Source organism: Neovison vison, chromosome 12 (genome assembly GCF_020171115.1).
Source record: "Neovison vison isolate M4711 chromosome 12, ASM_NN_V1, whole genome shotgun sequence".
NCBI lineage: Eukaryota > Metazoa > Chordata > Mammalia > Carnivora > Mustelidae > Neogale > Neogale vison.
In genome coordinates, this window is record NC_058102.1 from 76,355,996 (window position 1) to 76,369,335 (window position 13,340).

Consider the following 13,340-nt stretch of genomic DNA (forward strand, 5'->3'; position numbering starts at 1 on the left):
TAAAGTATGCATTGAATAAACATTGAAGAGATATATTTATATTAAAATATTAACATTAGTTCTAGCAATAGCAGCAATATGGATGACTTTAATTTTTTTATACTTTCCTATCTTTTCAAAATTTTCTATAAAAATTTTAAGCTGCACCTAAAAAAACAAGAATTAATTAACTAATTAGTGTCCACTATTATTTTACAACAACTAATGGGTTATGTAGATTTATTAAAAGGAAGCTAGTACTATTTTACAATTAGAATAAAACTCAAGTTTAAACATTCCCAAGTGGCAATAAATCAATTAACAAAATGTGCATTATGTTAAAAGAGCCACAAATAAATGCCTTCCAAAGATGAAGTTTTGATAGAAATATGGATTGGAGTAGGATTTAGTAGAGAAAAAAAAACTATATAAGAACATGGACCTAATAATACCACATTAGGCTGTGACATCTTATTCTTTCATTAAGCCCCATAATAACTCCTTGAGACTATGAGGTATTACCTCATTCTTAGACATGAACAAACTAAAGCTCAGAGATGTCAAGAATCTTGCCCAAGGTCAAACACTTATTAATAAGTAGAAAATTTAATTTCAATCGAGGTAATCCAATTTAAATTCAAAGCTCATTTATGCTCATTCCATATATACATTATTTTTATATTGTAAATTACAGTCTTGAGATTCTAGAACACTACCCTCAGAAGTGGGGCACACCTAACGAAAGAACCATCAAAGAAGTTTTGGACAAGTAGAACAAGCTGTTAATTTACACCAAGGAAGATTTGATCACTGATTGAACTCAGGGTCCAAGAGTCACCTCTATTTTCTTTTTTTTTCTTTCTTTCTTTTTTTTTTTTTTAAAAATTTTATTTATGTATTTGACAGACAGAGATCACAAGTAGGCAGAGAAGCAGGCAGAGAAAGGAGGATGCAGGCTCCCTGCTGAGCAGAGAGCCCGGTATGGGGCTCGATCCCAGGACCCTGGGATCATGACCTGAGCCGAGGGCAGAGGCTTTAACCCACTGAGCCATCCAGGTGCCCCTCTATTTTCTAAATGGATTAAAGAATGGTATTAGATCAAGAACTTGAAAAAGAAAGATATTAGATGTTCTGTTTAGCCATTATAAGGAGTAAAAATGATTCTGTTTTGTAGAAAATAATGACACTAGCCAAGCCATTTGTCTTATAGTGAGATCAGGCTTAGATATGGTCTTAGAAGAAATGAAGCATAAGAACCAGAATTTAGAATAAGCCTTAAAAATTGACTAGTGCCAGGGTGCCTGGGTGGCTCAGTGGGGTAAGCCTCTGCCTTCAGCTCAGGTCATGATCTCAGGGTCCTGGAATCAAGCCCCGCATCGGGCTCTCTGCTCAGCAGGAAACCTGCTCCCCCCGCCCCACTGCCTGCCTCTCTGCCTGCTCGTGATCTCTGTCTGTCAAATAAATAAATAAAATATTTCCAAAAAAAAAATTGACTAGTGCCAAAGAAATAAAAGAGATAAAGAGAAGCAGTCCAGAAGGAGGAAGACAATCTTTAAGAATTCAAAAATAGATATACCAGTTATGTCTTAAGGAATGGTAATTAGGATCTATGGAGTAAGGTCAAATAATAAGTGTTTGGCAGCAGATAGGAAAGACCACTGCCAACACAGGATAGAAACTGTTAAGTCCAGACTGGCTGCTGATCAGAACCAGGAGCCCATGTCCCAGAAGTCTCCACCAAAAAGGCAAAGCTTATATATACACAAAAAAGGTAACAGGTATTTGAGTAACTCTATCCAAATGTCTTATTTGGTTTCACTTCTTGAAACATTTAAGGGAACCAGTGTGCCTTGTGGAAGCAGAAATAATGGAAATAGTCATCTCTGGGGATCTCTAAAACAGCTCAAAGGAGAAAGGAAAAGCACAAATACAAGATGGAGAAGTGTTGGGGTGGCTATGAAAGACGATCTCCCACTTGGTTATTTTCTGCAAACGGGTAGCAAAAATGAGATCTGAGCTACTCAGATGCTCCCCCATGGAACTGACTATAGTTTTACTTCAAGAGAAAGTAGCTCAGCCATCAGGGCAGACCACAGAACCTGAAAATAAAGAAATGAATTCTGTCCCTAACCTGCTTTCTAATCTGTTACCCCAGTCTGGGTTCAGTGGTCTCCTCCACATTCCCACACCAGGTGTGGGTGTTCTTTTAAATAAGTTCTGTCATTCCATTTCCTACCTGTGTATACATGTAAGTCACCCCACCTAGACTGAGAACTCCTTATGTCATACTTGCTGAGTCCACAGCACAGTGTTTGACATACGGTGAGCATCTGTAGTATGTTATATGTGAATGTGGAAGGAGCCTCTGTACGTACCAGGAAAATTGTTAGGGATGCAGTGAGTCACACATAAAGAACAGCTAGAGAAGTAGAAATGAACAGGAGTAATGTGACATTTTAAAAATTAGAAAGAATTTGCGGTGTCTGGATTGCTCAGTTGGTTGTGTCCAACTCTTGATTTTGGCTCAGGTGATGATCTCAAGGTCATGAGATCAAACTCTTCATGGGGCTACCCACTCAGTAGAAAGGTCTGCTTGAGATTCATTCTCTCTCCCTTTCCCTTTGCCCTTCTCCTCCAAAGTATTAACTAAATCTTTAAAAAAAAAATTAGAAATGACTTATTGATGTTGACCATTCTCAGATGGTGGAGAGACACAGGGAGGGAAGGCACAAAAGTATCCTCATAGATATCAGTTATGCTGGTCATGTACATCAGGTTAGGTAAGCTCCCAATGAGCAGTATAGTAACTAGGGCAGGAGGATAATATAGGAAGATAAAATCGGAAGAGAAGGGAGAAAAGTAGTTCGGAATGTGACATTATGAGAAAGGCAAGTACCTATTCCCCTAGAGTAAAACTCACCAAAGGACTGAAATATCACCAAGAATAGTTACTAACAGTAAACTCAACAAACGGCAGTATCGCTATATACAAAACCCAAAACACGTGCATTACATATTAAAGAACATGAATTGCACCTGAGATCTTCGATTTCTTTGATGTAACTGTGAATCATATTGCTGATCTCCTCATTCCCTTCACCTGCAAGATAAAATATGAAATTAAGAATTTTCTTTAAATTAAAACTTCAAGACAGAATCAGAGAAAAAAAGTTATGGAAATAAAACAATAATGTTTTAAAACACAAGTCATACAGCAGATTTCCTACCCTTCATTATATAAGCAGACAATAAAATAATATTACAGAAGCAAAGGGCACATTTTATTTCTTCCAGAACGTATTATTTATAAATTAAGTACTTAACTTAAAATTACAGACTGTATATACACATACTGATATTTCTACCTGAAATATTCCAGGTGATTAATGACCACAAAGAATGTTTTCTGCCCTCCAGGAGTTAATCCCTCACTCATCCCACCTCACAGACATACCTGCTCTGGCAAGAACCTGGTTGGCCTGATCGCTAACAAGCTGTGTGATTCTGGTCCTCAATGCATCAACTGTCTCTTGCATAGCTTTAATTCTTACACGCAGGTTATTATTTTCAGTCTGTAGCATAGCATTCTCATGAAACATGTCATTGATGCTTTCCACACCCTCCTCATCAATTATTCTTTTACCCTAGGAAAGGAAAATATTTCCATATTTGTTAAGGGGCCTTAAATATACAAGAGTTTTGTTTAAGGATACAACACATCTACAACAAAGAGCACTTTTGTTTTAGTAGCCTCAAGGCAAAAAAGATCTTCTTTCCTCTACTACATCCCTCTGTGCATTTGTCACTAAAGAAAGGGACTTAGGAAGGCTTTTGAAACATGAGATTGGTCAGGTGGATAGACTGAACAATATTAAAGGTTACCAACAAGGAAAACTAGAGAATTCTATCTCCAAAAGGAAGGAAGCTACTATTTTGACAGATGAGAGGCTCTGGAGACACATATGCTGCTACAATAAGACATCACTGTCTTCACAAGATGCACCACAAAATGCAAAGTCAAACTGATTCACTCACTGTTTTGTATTCCATGAGCTCCATCTGAAGCCGTGTGATCTCACTACGAAGGGCATTGATTTGCTGACTAGCTCTGTCCTGATTGACCATCACCTTGTTCTTGATATTTCTAGCTCGATTGGCATATTTCAGGGTATTTAAGGTTTCCATAAAATCTCTGTCTGAAGGGCTAACACATGCTATCATGATTGTTTGGCTGAAAGTTAAAAAGCATAATTAGGTTCACAGGAAAAAGCAAGTAAAACACTGAAATAAGCATTTTTTATATCCTGCCTTTTAAAAAGTATCTTATCTTCAAATTACTAAAAGACTGATACCACTAACTTAAAAATAAAAGCAAATTTAAAAGTCTCCATGCTTTGAGACTCTCTGAAGGAAAAAGATTTTTACATAGGTGAAATTGGGGGAAATGAAATTATGTTATCCTTTTATCCACAATATTTTGAGAAACCACAGGTGCTGTCTTCTCACCTCTACAAAATATTTCTGAAGCAATGCAAACAATTCTAAAATTTAATCTATCCATAATAATGACAAATTATATTCAAAAATCATTTTTCATACCTCCTTTTTCGTATCTCCTTAATATTTCAGGATTTTAGAGTTTTTTCTTTTTATTTAATTACTTGTATCCTGATTTTTTTTTTTTTAAGATTTTATTTGTTTGACACAGAGAGAGAGAGAGAGTACAAGCAGGGGGAGTGGCAGGCGGTGGAAAAGGGAGAAGCAGACTCTCTGCCAAGCAAGGAGCCTGACAGGCTCAATCCCAGGATCCTGGGATCATGACATGAGCAGAACGCTGACACTTAACCGAATGAGCCACCCAGGTGCCCCATTTGTATCCTGACTTTTTATGTCAGCCAAGAAATTTAAACAAATCCTATCATCTGAACAAGAAGAATATTTAGTAAATAAACATGTTTTACAACATACAACCTCATTTGTGATCGAATGGTCAAAGTTCCTAAATTTTTGGCCAGATTACACAAGAAAAAAAAAAGAAAATAGTACTTTATTGTCATGATGAATTATTCTGCCAACCAAAGAACAGGATAGTGAAATGCTTAGTATGCCCAGCTATTCTGTCTGTCAGTGAAACAGACATGACGATTGTTAAGTAGCACTTAAATACTAACTGGAAAATATATAAGAACTACAGTTAAGGAGCTAATTTATCCACCCTCATAGAAAATTCATGCCTATCCATTTTGATCTGTAGCCTCCTCGTCTGCTTCCACTGCCACCTTCCCCCAATAATCTCAACACAGCACTCATAGTAACCCTTTTAAAAGGAGTCCCATTCCATCCATCTTCATCTCTTAATAATGCTTATTCATCTGTATTTCCTCATAGTATTAGTCAAAATTCAACACAGGTATCATCTAGTCCAAGAATTCAACCATCAATTTGCCTACTCTCTTTCTTTTCCTCAAATCCTTCATGTATCTCTTTTTTGTTGATTCTTTATTATTATTATTATATTAAAATTTTATAGACCCGAACTCTTAGACCCTAAACTCCTAGAGGATAAAAATCATCAAGTTTTATGCATCAATACACTTTGTTTAACACAATATTAGAATCTAGTAGATTATTAGTAATTGTGATTTGTGTCACATATACATAATATTTACTTATTAGAGGTCAGAAAGTTAAAATTAATTCATGAAGAGGTGCCTGGGTGGCTCAGTTAGTACTTCAGCTCAGGTCATTATCTCAGGGTCCTGGGATCAAGCCCCACATCAGGCTCTCTGCTCAGGCTCTAATATCATTTTAGGATGAGATTAGAAAAGGTTTTTTCTGCTGAAGAGCTACTGCTCAGTAAGGAAATAGGTGAGAAACACCTGAGACTATAGCCTATCTGTACTTAGCTGTAGCCAATCTGAAACTCCGGAGGAATTCAAGACCCACAGTGCTATTATCTTAGACTGCTTATAAGGCAAGAAAACTTAGAAGCATTAAAGTACTCAAAAGTATTAAAACTTGTAAGGGGAGGACATTATCATCTCTGCTTTATTTTATAGTTAAGAAATAAATATAGGAATTTATATTTCAGCAAACTTGAAAAATTCATATTTGGCTTAAAAAACAAAAATTGGTCTCATTATACTAAGACCAGATTAATATTATTAACAAAATTATCAAAATTCTTTGAATTATAGTTGCTCAAAAAGGAAATCTGTAAGTGTAATTATCAGATCATTTTATAGCATCTAATAAACTTTCCAATAAATGCATCAGACTTTTGAAAACAGTGTAAATTAGATTCACTGTAATTGTCTGTAACTTGTTGCATTACATTGATTGAATTTAAATGCCACAAATATTTCCACTTATAAAACCAACATTCTGATGTTTACCAAAAGGAATGTTATTACCAAAAGAATGAGTTTAGCTGATGAAATATATCAGAATGATGCAAAGTATGGAAAAAGAGGAATATTAGTGATATTGGCAAAGTTAATAAACAGCAAACATCCTGTGTTTCACTCAATTGACATTTTTTTTAAAAAGTATTTCCACATGAAAAAATGTTAAATTTTAGGAGACTTTGGGGTACCTGGGTGGCTCAGTTGATTAAGCATCTGCCTTTAGCTGAGGTCATGAGGCCAGGGTCATGGGATAGAGCCCCTCATCGGGCTCCTTAGTCAGCAGCGAGCCTGCTTCTCCCTCTCCCTCTGCCCCTTCCTGCCCCTACCCATGCATGCACACACACACAAACACACACTCGCTCTCTCTGTCTCAAATAAATAAATAAAAATCTTTTAAAAAAAAATCAGGAGACTTTGTAAAAAAAAAAAATCAATATTTAGTTACTTTGTAATTACTTATTAGACAGCATTTATTTTTCAACAGAATTTTATTAGGCATCTGCCATGTGCTAAGCACTCAAAGCAGAAATTATGATATAGTAGAAGAAGTATACACTATAAAATTCACTTACAAGCTAAGTGACTTTGAATAAATTACTTAACCTCTCTGGATTTCAATTACCTTATCTGTAAAATAACAACATAACACCTACATAGGGGATGTTACTAAGGATTTTGTGAAATAATAACATACAAAAGGACTCACACTTTTTAGGTACTTAAAAATCATTATTCCTCATTCTATTAATTGGCTTTATAATAAAAACAGTTCTTATAAATCACTTTACAAATTTACTTTAAAATTACTTAAGTGAAGTTCAGGAATATGGAGGATAATCACTTATGCATACCTATTACCCCCAAGGGAATCCTGTAGCAGCCTTGTCAGCTTAGAATCTCTATAGGGGACATGGGTGGCCCTCTTGCTCTTATCTCCCAGTGCACTTATTACATTGCCAAGTGCCAACTAAAAGAGAGAGAGAGAGAGAAGAAAGTAATAAAATTATAGTAATTATAACATTTTGAAACAAAAAATCTTACAAAGAATAACATGGAGACATGACAGAATTGAGAACATGTTTGGTTTTGTTTCACATTTGTATTTTGACGTACTAAGTACACTTCGAAGTTTCTATGGTAACCACTAAAAACTAACATCACTCAAATGTAGTACTATAATATACCCGTAACTCACAAGTACTTAAACTTCGATTCAGAGATTTTCTTTAAAAATAGAAATGTGATACAATTGACACCCCCTAACCATCCCTAGAATTATCAGAGCATCAGGCTGTATCCTCAGAAAACTGTCAATTCATGTGTCAAATTCTTCTCAACTCAATGAAGAAATAAAACATTTAGGTAGTTTAACAGATTCATGAAACTTTTTTAGTGCAATATATCTTCCTTATGGAAAAACAAACTCTTCTTTAACCATAATAAAAATATCAGTATGATTTCTCTGAACAAGGTGTTCTTAACACAAGTATAGTTATCTTTACAAATATAATGAATCTGTATGCTATTCATCCAATATTTAAAAAGTAGGTCAAATTACAGAACTCTGGAGTCACTCCTCCTGAGACTCCTATTGTTTTTCCTACCAGAGTGAAGGGACAGCTAGAGCTGACCTTGGTCACACTCGCTTTCAGTAATGCAAACAGCTATAACCATGTCTTTGTCAGGACCAATGGACCCTGCAGAGACCCACATCAGCATCACACTGTGTTTTAGTTCCCCTTCTCCAAAGAAGCTGAAACTTGACCAGATGTATCCCAACACGACACACACACGTTTCAGTGGCCTAAACAAGGAAACAGACTGATGGCTTTTTTTTTTCCTGACAGCACAAATGGAAATTCCACCGTGATTTTATCTCCTAAGACATTCAGATCAATACACCAAGTCTACGATCCACTCCCTTTAACACAACACTGAACCACAGTGTAAACATCAAGATGGAAGTTGCAGTTGGGAAGTCTGGATCTCTCTACCCAGCCTTGGTTGTTAATTTCCACACCAGGAGTTACAATCGTCTAGGAACAAATACTGGACAATAGTAAAATAGGACCATCTGACTGGCATCCCCAGCTGTAGGCAGGGAGGGAAGGAAGCAAAGCAGAAAACACAGACCCTGATGCTACCTGCATCACAGAAATTTAGGGATGTCATTACTTTCATGCAGGAACAAATGTCTAATTTTATAATGAAAGTCAATAGGAAAAGATTTATTATATAAAAACTTGCCCTAAAACTTTTTCTTCTGTAAACACAAGCCTTATACTAGCAATAAAGGTGTTTTGCAATCAAAAAATACCACTAGGTGGCATGGTATTAAAATTAACTCCTAATACAGGAAAATTATCATTTTATAACAATCGTTACTTTAAAAAAAACTGATTATAATACCCAAAATAAAATGACTGTCATAAAATATTAGCCAAAAAAATCTACTTTGAAGTCATCCCATGAAATATTTAATATTAAATGATTTTGACAGTGTATTTTTAAAGGTGGGAAGAATTTTTAAAATCATTTCTACTATATATATTATTTTCTGCATATATCATAAAATTTAATCCAACTAAATCTATACACATGTAAAAAACTGCAATGTTTTAAAGGAAAAAAGCCTATAATGTGCTTTACACCTAAATGTATAAGTTTACTCTAACTTTCATTTTTCAGCTCAGCACGTGAAGGATTCCCACTTGGATATTATATATTACAAAAGGGAAAAGGACACAAGAAATGTTCTGATATATTCTCAGCACAAAGCTATGGTCTTAAGTCTTACAAGTCCACAGTTGATGGAAATGCCTTCTTTTGCTCGCTCGCCTGTAGCTCCAGTACGCTTCAGTCTTTCTGATCCTGCCAGATCAACAAAATGGAACTTTGCAGTCAAGGTTTCAAATTCATTCAGCTGTGACGATTCGGAAATCACCTTATTATCAGTCGCATTTTCCTGCAATTAATAAAAAATATTTTATTAATGTGACACTAAATATCCTCTGATCTCACCTTGTCCTCATTATATGTACATTAAATAATTAAATATAAGTATATATTAAATACATATAATACTCAAAAATAGGCAAGTAGCCAAATAAATGTAAATGCAAAAAAATTTACCGGCAATTAGAAGCTTAGGCAAAGGTAGAAAGAAGCTTGCCAGTCAGAAACCAGATGTTATCAACTGAGTCTTTGCTTATACTGATGAAGAGAAACCTGTAATGCACAGTCATCAAAAGCAAGGGGTCTCGGATGACAACATCCATCACCACAAAGCCACAGCTTGCTTTCTGGTTGCTGCAGACACATATCCATTTTTTATCTCAAAATCTTACATAGTTGGCCAGCCTCAGTTTAAATACAATCAAAGGCATCTCATTAGGAAAAGGAATGATTAGTCAAACTAAATTAGACTTAAATGGATTCTCCTGGGATTTATGTGGATTTTCAGGAAAACGAAGCCTGCAAGTTTAAGAAATGAGAACTAAAGGGTTCCTGGGTGGCTCAGTAGGTCAAACATCTGCCTTTGGCTCAGGTCATGATCCCAGGGTCCTGGGGTCATGTCCCACATCAGGCTCCCTGGTCAGTGGGGAGCCTGTTTCTCCCTCTCCTTCTGCCTGCTGCTCCCTCTGCTTATGCTCTCTCTCTCTGTGTCAAGTAAATTAAAAAAAAAAAAATCTTAAAAAAATAAAAGAAATTAGAACTAAAAAACTCACAGCATCTATTTGGGGACACATTCTGGTTTGACACAAATGAATGGTAAAAATGGCATGTGAACGAGAGCTCTGAACATTCATCTGGGTACTAGCAGTAGTCCGGGATAAAGCACCCAGCTTCAAACACTGCATCATCTGGAAAAGGAAAAGAAAGATTTTACTTGAACAATATTTAGACAAGATACTACACAATCAGAAATCTAATCTAATGGCCAAACCCTACCATATGGATATGGGATATGAAAGATGTGGATTTTCATATTATTTTAGTTACAGGCACTTTCTGAGCTGAACTTCTCAGTATAATAGTGCATTATTTTTTTAATAGGAGAAAACACTGAGATTCCATTGTCTGTCAGTTGCTGACATTTGCAGCTTCCATTCCAAAACTGTTACAGTAGAACACTTGGGAACAAACTGAGAAACAACTTGAATTACTCAGGCCCTTCTGTATCTTCCCTTGAAATACTTTTCTGTAACTTTTCTTAATAGTTTCCCTTTAGGAACCATGATATACTCCTACATATGTGACAGCAAAAGGAACAAAAGGATTGAGGGCTCATCGTTCACCATCAATGATCTAACTCTCTTTCTCTTTCTCATTGCCTTAGATTCTTTTCATGCTATGATAAATGTACTGACTTTATCATAACCCTGACATTTCAGATAATATAATCCTGATATAAAAAATGGGGAAAAAGACAAGATTTTAACTCCATATTATACATAAGGATATAAATTTCATTCTTGATCTTAGGCAAACTATCAGTAAAGCTGATTATTAAATAAAGCCAAATATGCTCTACTTTAACTTTAACATAAATGTCACCTCTGATTCTGTATTCACAGTACGTGTTGTGACTCCCACAGTGTAAATTCCTCCAGTTGAATCTTCATGAATTCTTATATTTGATTTTTTATTTTTTGCATCAATATCACGAGTGGTATCAAATAAATCAAGGACCTCTTCATTATATAGCTATCAAAAAGAAATATTATAAGCTTAATTTTAGCAGAAATCGCCTCATAGCTATTAACATATATTGCATATTATCTTTCAAACATACTTTAAAACATCTTCAAAATAATATATTTCTTTAAAATAACACATGAAAATGAATGATACAATTATTATTACAAATACAAATAAATGCCAGATTTCTTCAAAAGAGTAAGAACAGTAAATGTCTTAATCATGACTAATGAGTTGAAGACTAAAATGATCTATTAATCATTTGTGAGATAAACAATTATTTATAAATATAAGTAAACTCAAAAATACCAAATGCAGACAAATCCTAGGCTTAGGAAAGATTTTAAGAATTTTTACTACTTCAGCTAAAAATATTTCCTTTTGCCCTACAATCTTTATTAATGTATCTAAAAATTAGTACTTAGTATTTTTCCAAGGTCAGCAATGATATTAGTGTTTCTGTATCAATAGTGGCTAAGATTACACCTTTGAAGAGGATGCATACACCTATTTTTCTATCGATTTGCTTACAGTCACAATGCCTAACTACAACTGGATGGTGAAAGGGAAGGCAGAAGAGCACTGTTTCTTTTATTTTTCTACCATCAATTACCTTTCTTTTGGTGAAAAGTACATAGATTATTCCCAGTTTTTACTAAATTGGGATGTCCATTAAAACGAGCTATAAGATAATGGATGTTAATTTGAATTAAATTTTCTATTTTGTGCTATATAATGCTGAATAACCTATTTCATCAATGATCAAAATCATTAGCTCAGGCCATCTAGACTAGAACCAGACTAGAACACTCTTTGGACCAAGCACCCAGAATTATAATGTTGCCATCCACCTAAGTGCAGTATTGCTCAAATCCCAGATGTCCTCTTAATTGTATGTCCCTCCCACCAGACTAGACTGCCCTAAATTAATCCAAACCTGCCCCAACCTTTGGACATTACATAAAACACAGGCCTATCCTTGCAGCAATACAGCTTCTGCAGCCCCATTAGTGCTACGGCCTCAGTCCTATTATTCTGCACATCCTCCCTCCTTCTTAGCTGCTGAGTTCCCAGATCTTCGTGAGCCTGCCTACATTACAACAGTAATTATAAGATGGAGTCTGAAATAAACAATATTGTTTTACTCTATGAACACTGGTCTTTATAATTTTTGATATCAACAAAAATATTTATTACTTATTGTCTATTGTTACTACAACCTATTACCTAAAATTAATTTACTCAAATGTTATTTATTAAGCACTAAGCACCAAATACTCTACTAGAAACTAGGAGTAGAAAATCGTTAAGCGTTATGGCCTTAAAGGAAAGATATAAAGGAAACCAATGACACAATTAGACTATTACCTCTAAGAATTGGGCATTCACTTTAAAATCTGGAGGAGGAAGTCCATTTTTAATTGCAGTGTGTTTCTTCTCTTCAATACTCTTGAAAAGGTGTTTAACAGCACGAGAAATAATACCCTGTTCTTCCTCGATGATGTTAACATCAAATCCTGTTCCCATTGTATATGTTTTGCCAGCTCCAGTCTGAATAAAAGAATAGAACGGAGAAAAATGCATGCTTGATATTAATAACATAAATTCAAGAAACAAAAATAAAGTTCAAGTGAAATGACACTTCTGAATAGTTACAGCTTCTAAGAAACTAATTTGATTAAGTAAGACACTTACTTGTCCATAGGCAAAAACGGTAGCATTGTATCCTTCAAAACAACCTTCAATTAGTTTTTCTATACATTGAGTGTAGATCTGCTCTTGCTGAGATTCAATGTCAAACACATAATCAAAAGTAAAAGCTTTATCTTTCCCTAGGAAGACCTGAGGTTCTCCCGGTGTGACAGATGTACAAATATGGCATCCTTCAATCTTCTCTTTGGCAAGCTGTGGTCTTATTCTGTGAGAAATAATTAGGAAAAAAAAATAATAAAATAAAATAAAATGAATGGGGAAAAAAAACCCCTGAAAAATAGCACTTGAAAATTCCTAGCCAAATCTTTTTAAAACACAAATGTAATCTACTATTGCTTCTTCAGTTGCAAGTTTAAATAAATTAAATTATACTGGGCCAAATTCAGTATGAGTTACTTGGCAATCCCAAAAAATCATGAACAAGAATACAATTAATCTTAAAACTAAGTACTTTGTGTATGAATGCTTTTCCACAACTGTAACAAGTTAAAGATTCAGTTAAAATAAATTCTGCCACCAAAATGCTGTTTATTGCTGTTA

The 13,340-nt window shown here is 35.0% G+C and overlaps 1 protein-coding gene across 12 annotated transcripts in view; it reads right to left on the bottom strand.

Moving 5' to 3' along the window:
• The window catches only part of KIF21A (kinesin family member 21A), a 152,525-nt gene that overhangs the window by 59,120 nt on the left and 80,065 nt on the right, over positions 1–13,340 (bottom strand). For all 12 annotated transcript variants that reach the window (XM_044228728.1, XM_044228731.1, XM_044228730.1 and 9 more), the window contains exons 2-10: positions 12,783–13,005; positions 12,456–12,638; positions 10,944–11,093; positions 10,115–10,249; positions 9,184–9,351; positions 7,238–7,353; positions 4,015–4,210; positions 3,434–3,623; positions 3,016–3,079 (exon numbers count right to left, since the gene is read on the bottom strand). In XM_044228728.1, the coding sequence (XP_044084663.1) occupies positions 3,016–3,079; positions 3,434–3,623; positions 4,015–4,210; positions 7,238–7,353; positions 9,184–9,351; positions 10,115–10,249; positions 10,944–11,093; positions 12,456–12,638; positions 12,783–13,005 (1,425 nt within the window). The remainder of the gene's footprint in view (positions 1–3,015; positions 3,080–3,433; positions 3,624–4,014; positions 4,211–7,237; positions 7,354–9,183; positions 9,352–10,114; positions 10,250–10,943; positions 11,094–12,455; positions 12,639–12,782; positions 13,006–13,340) is intronic.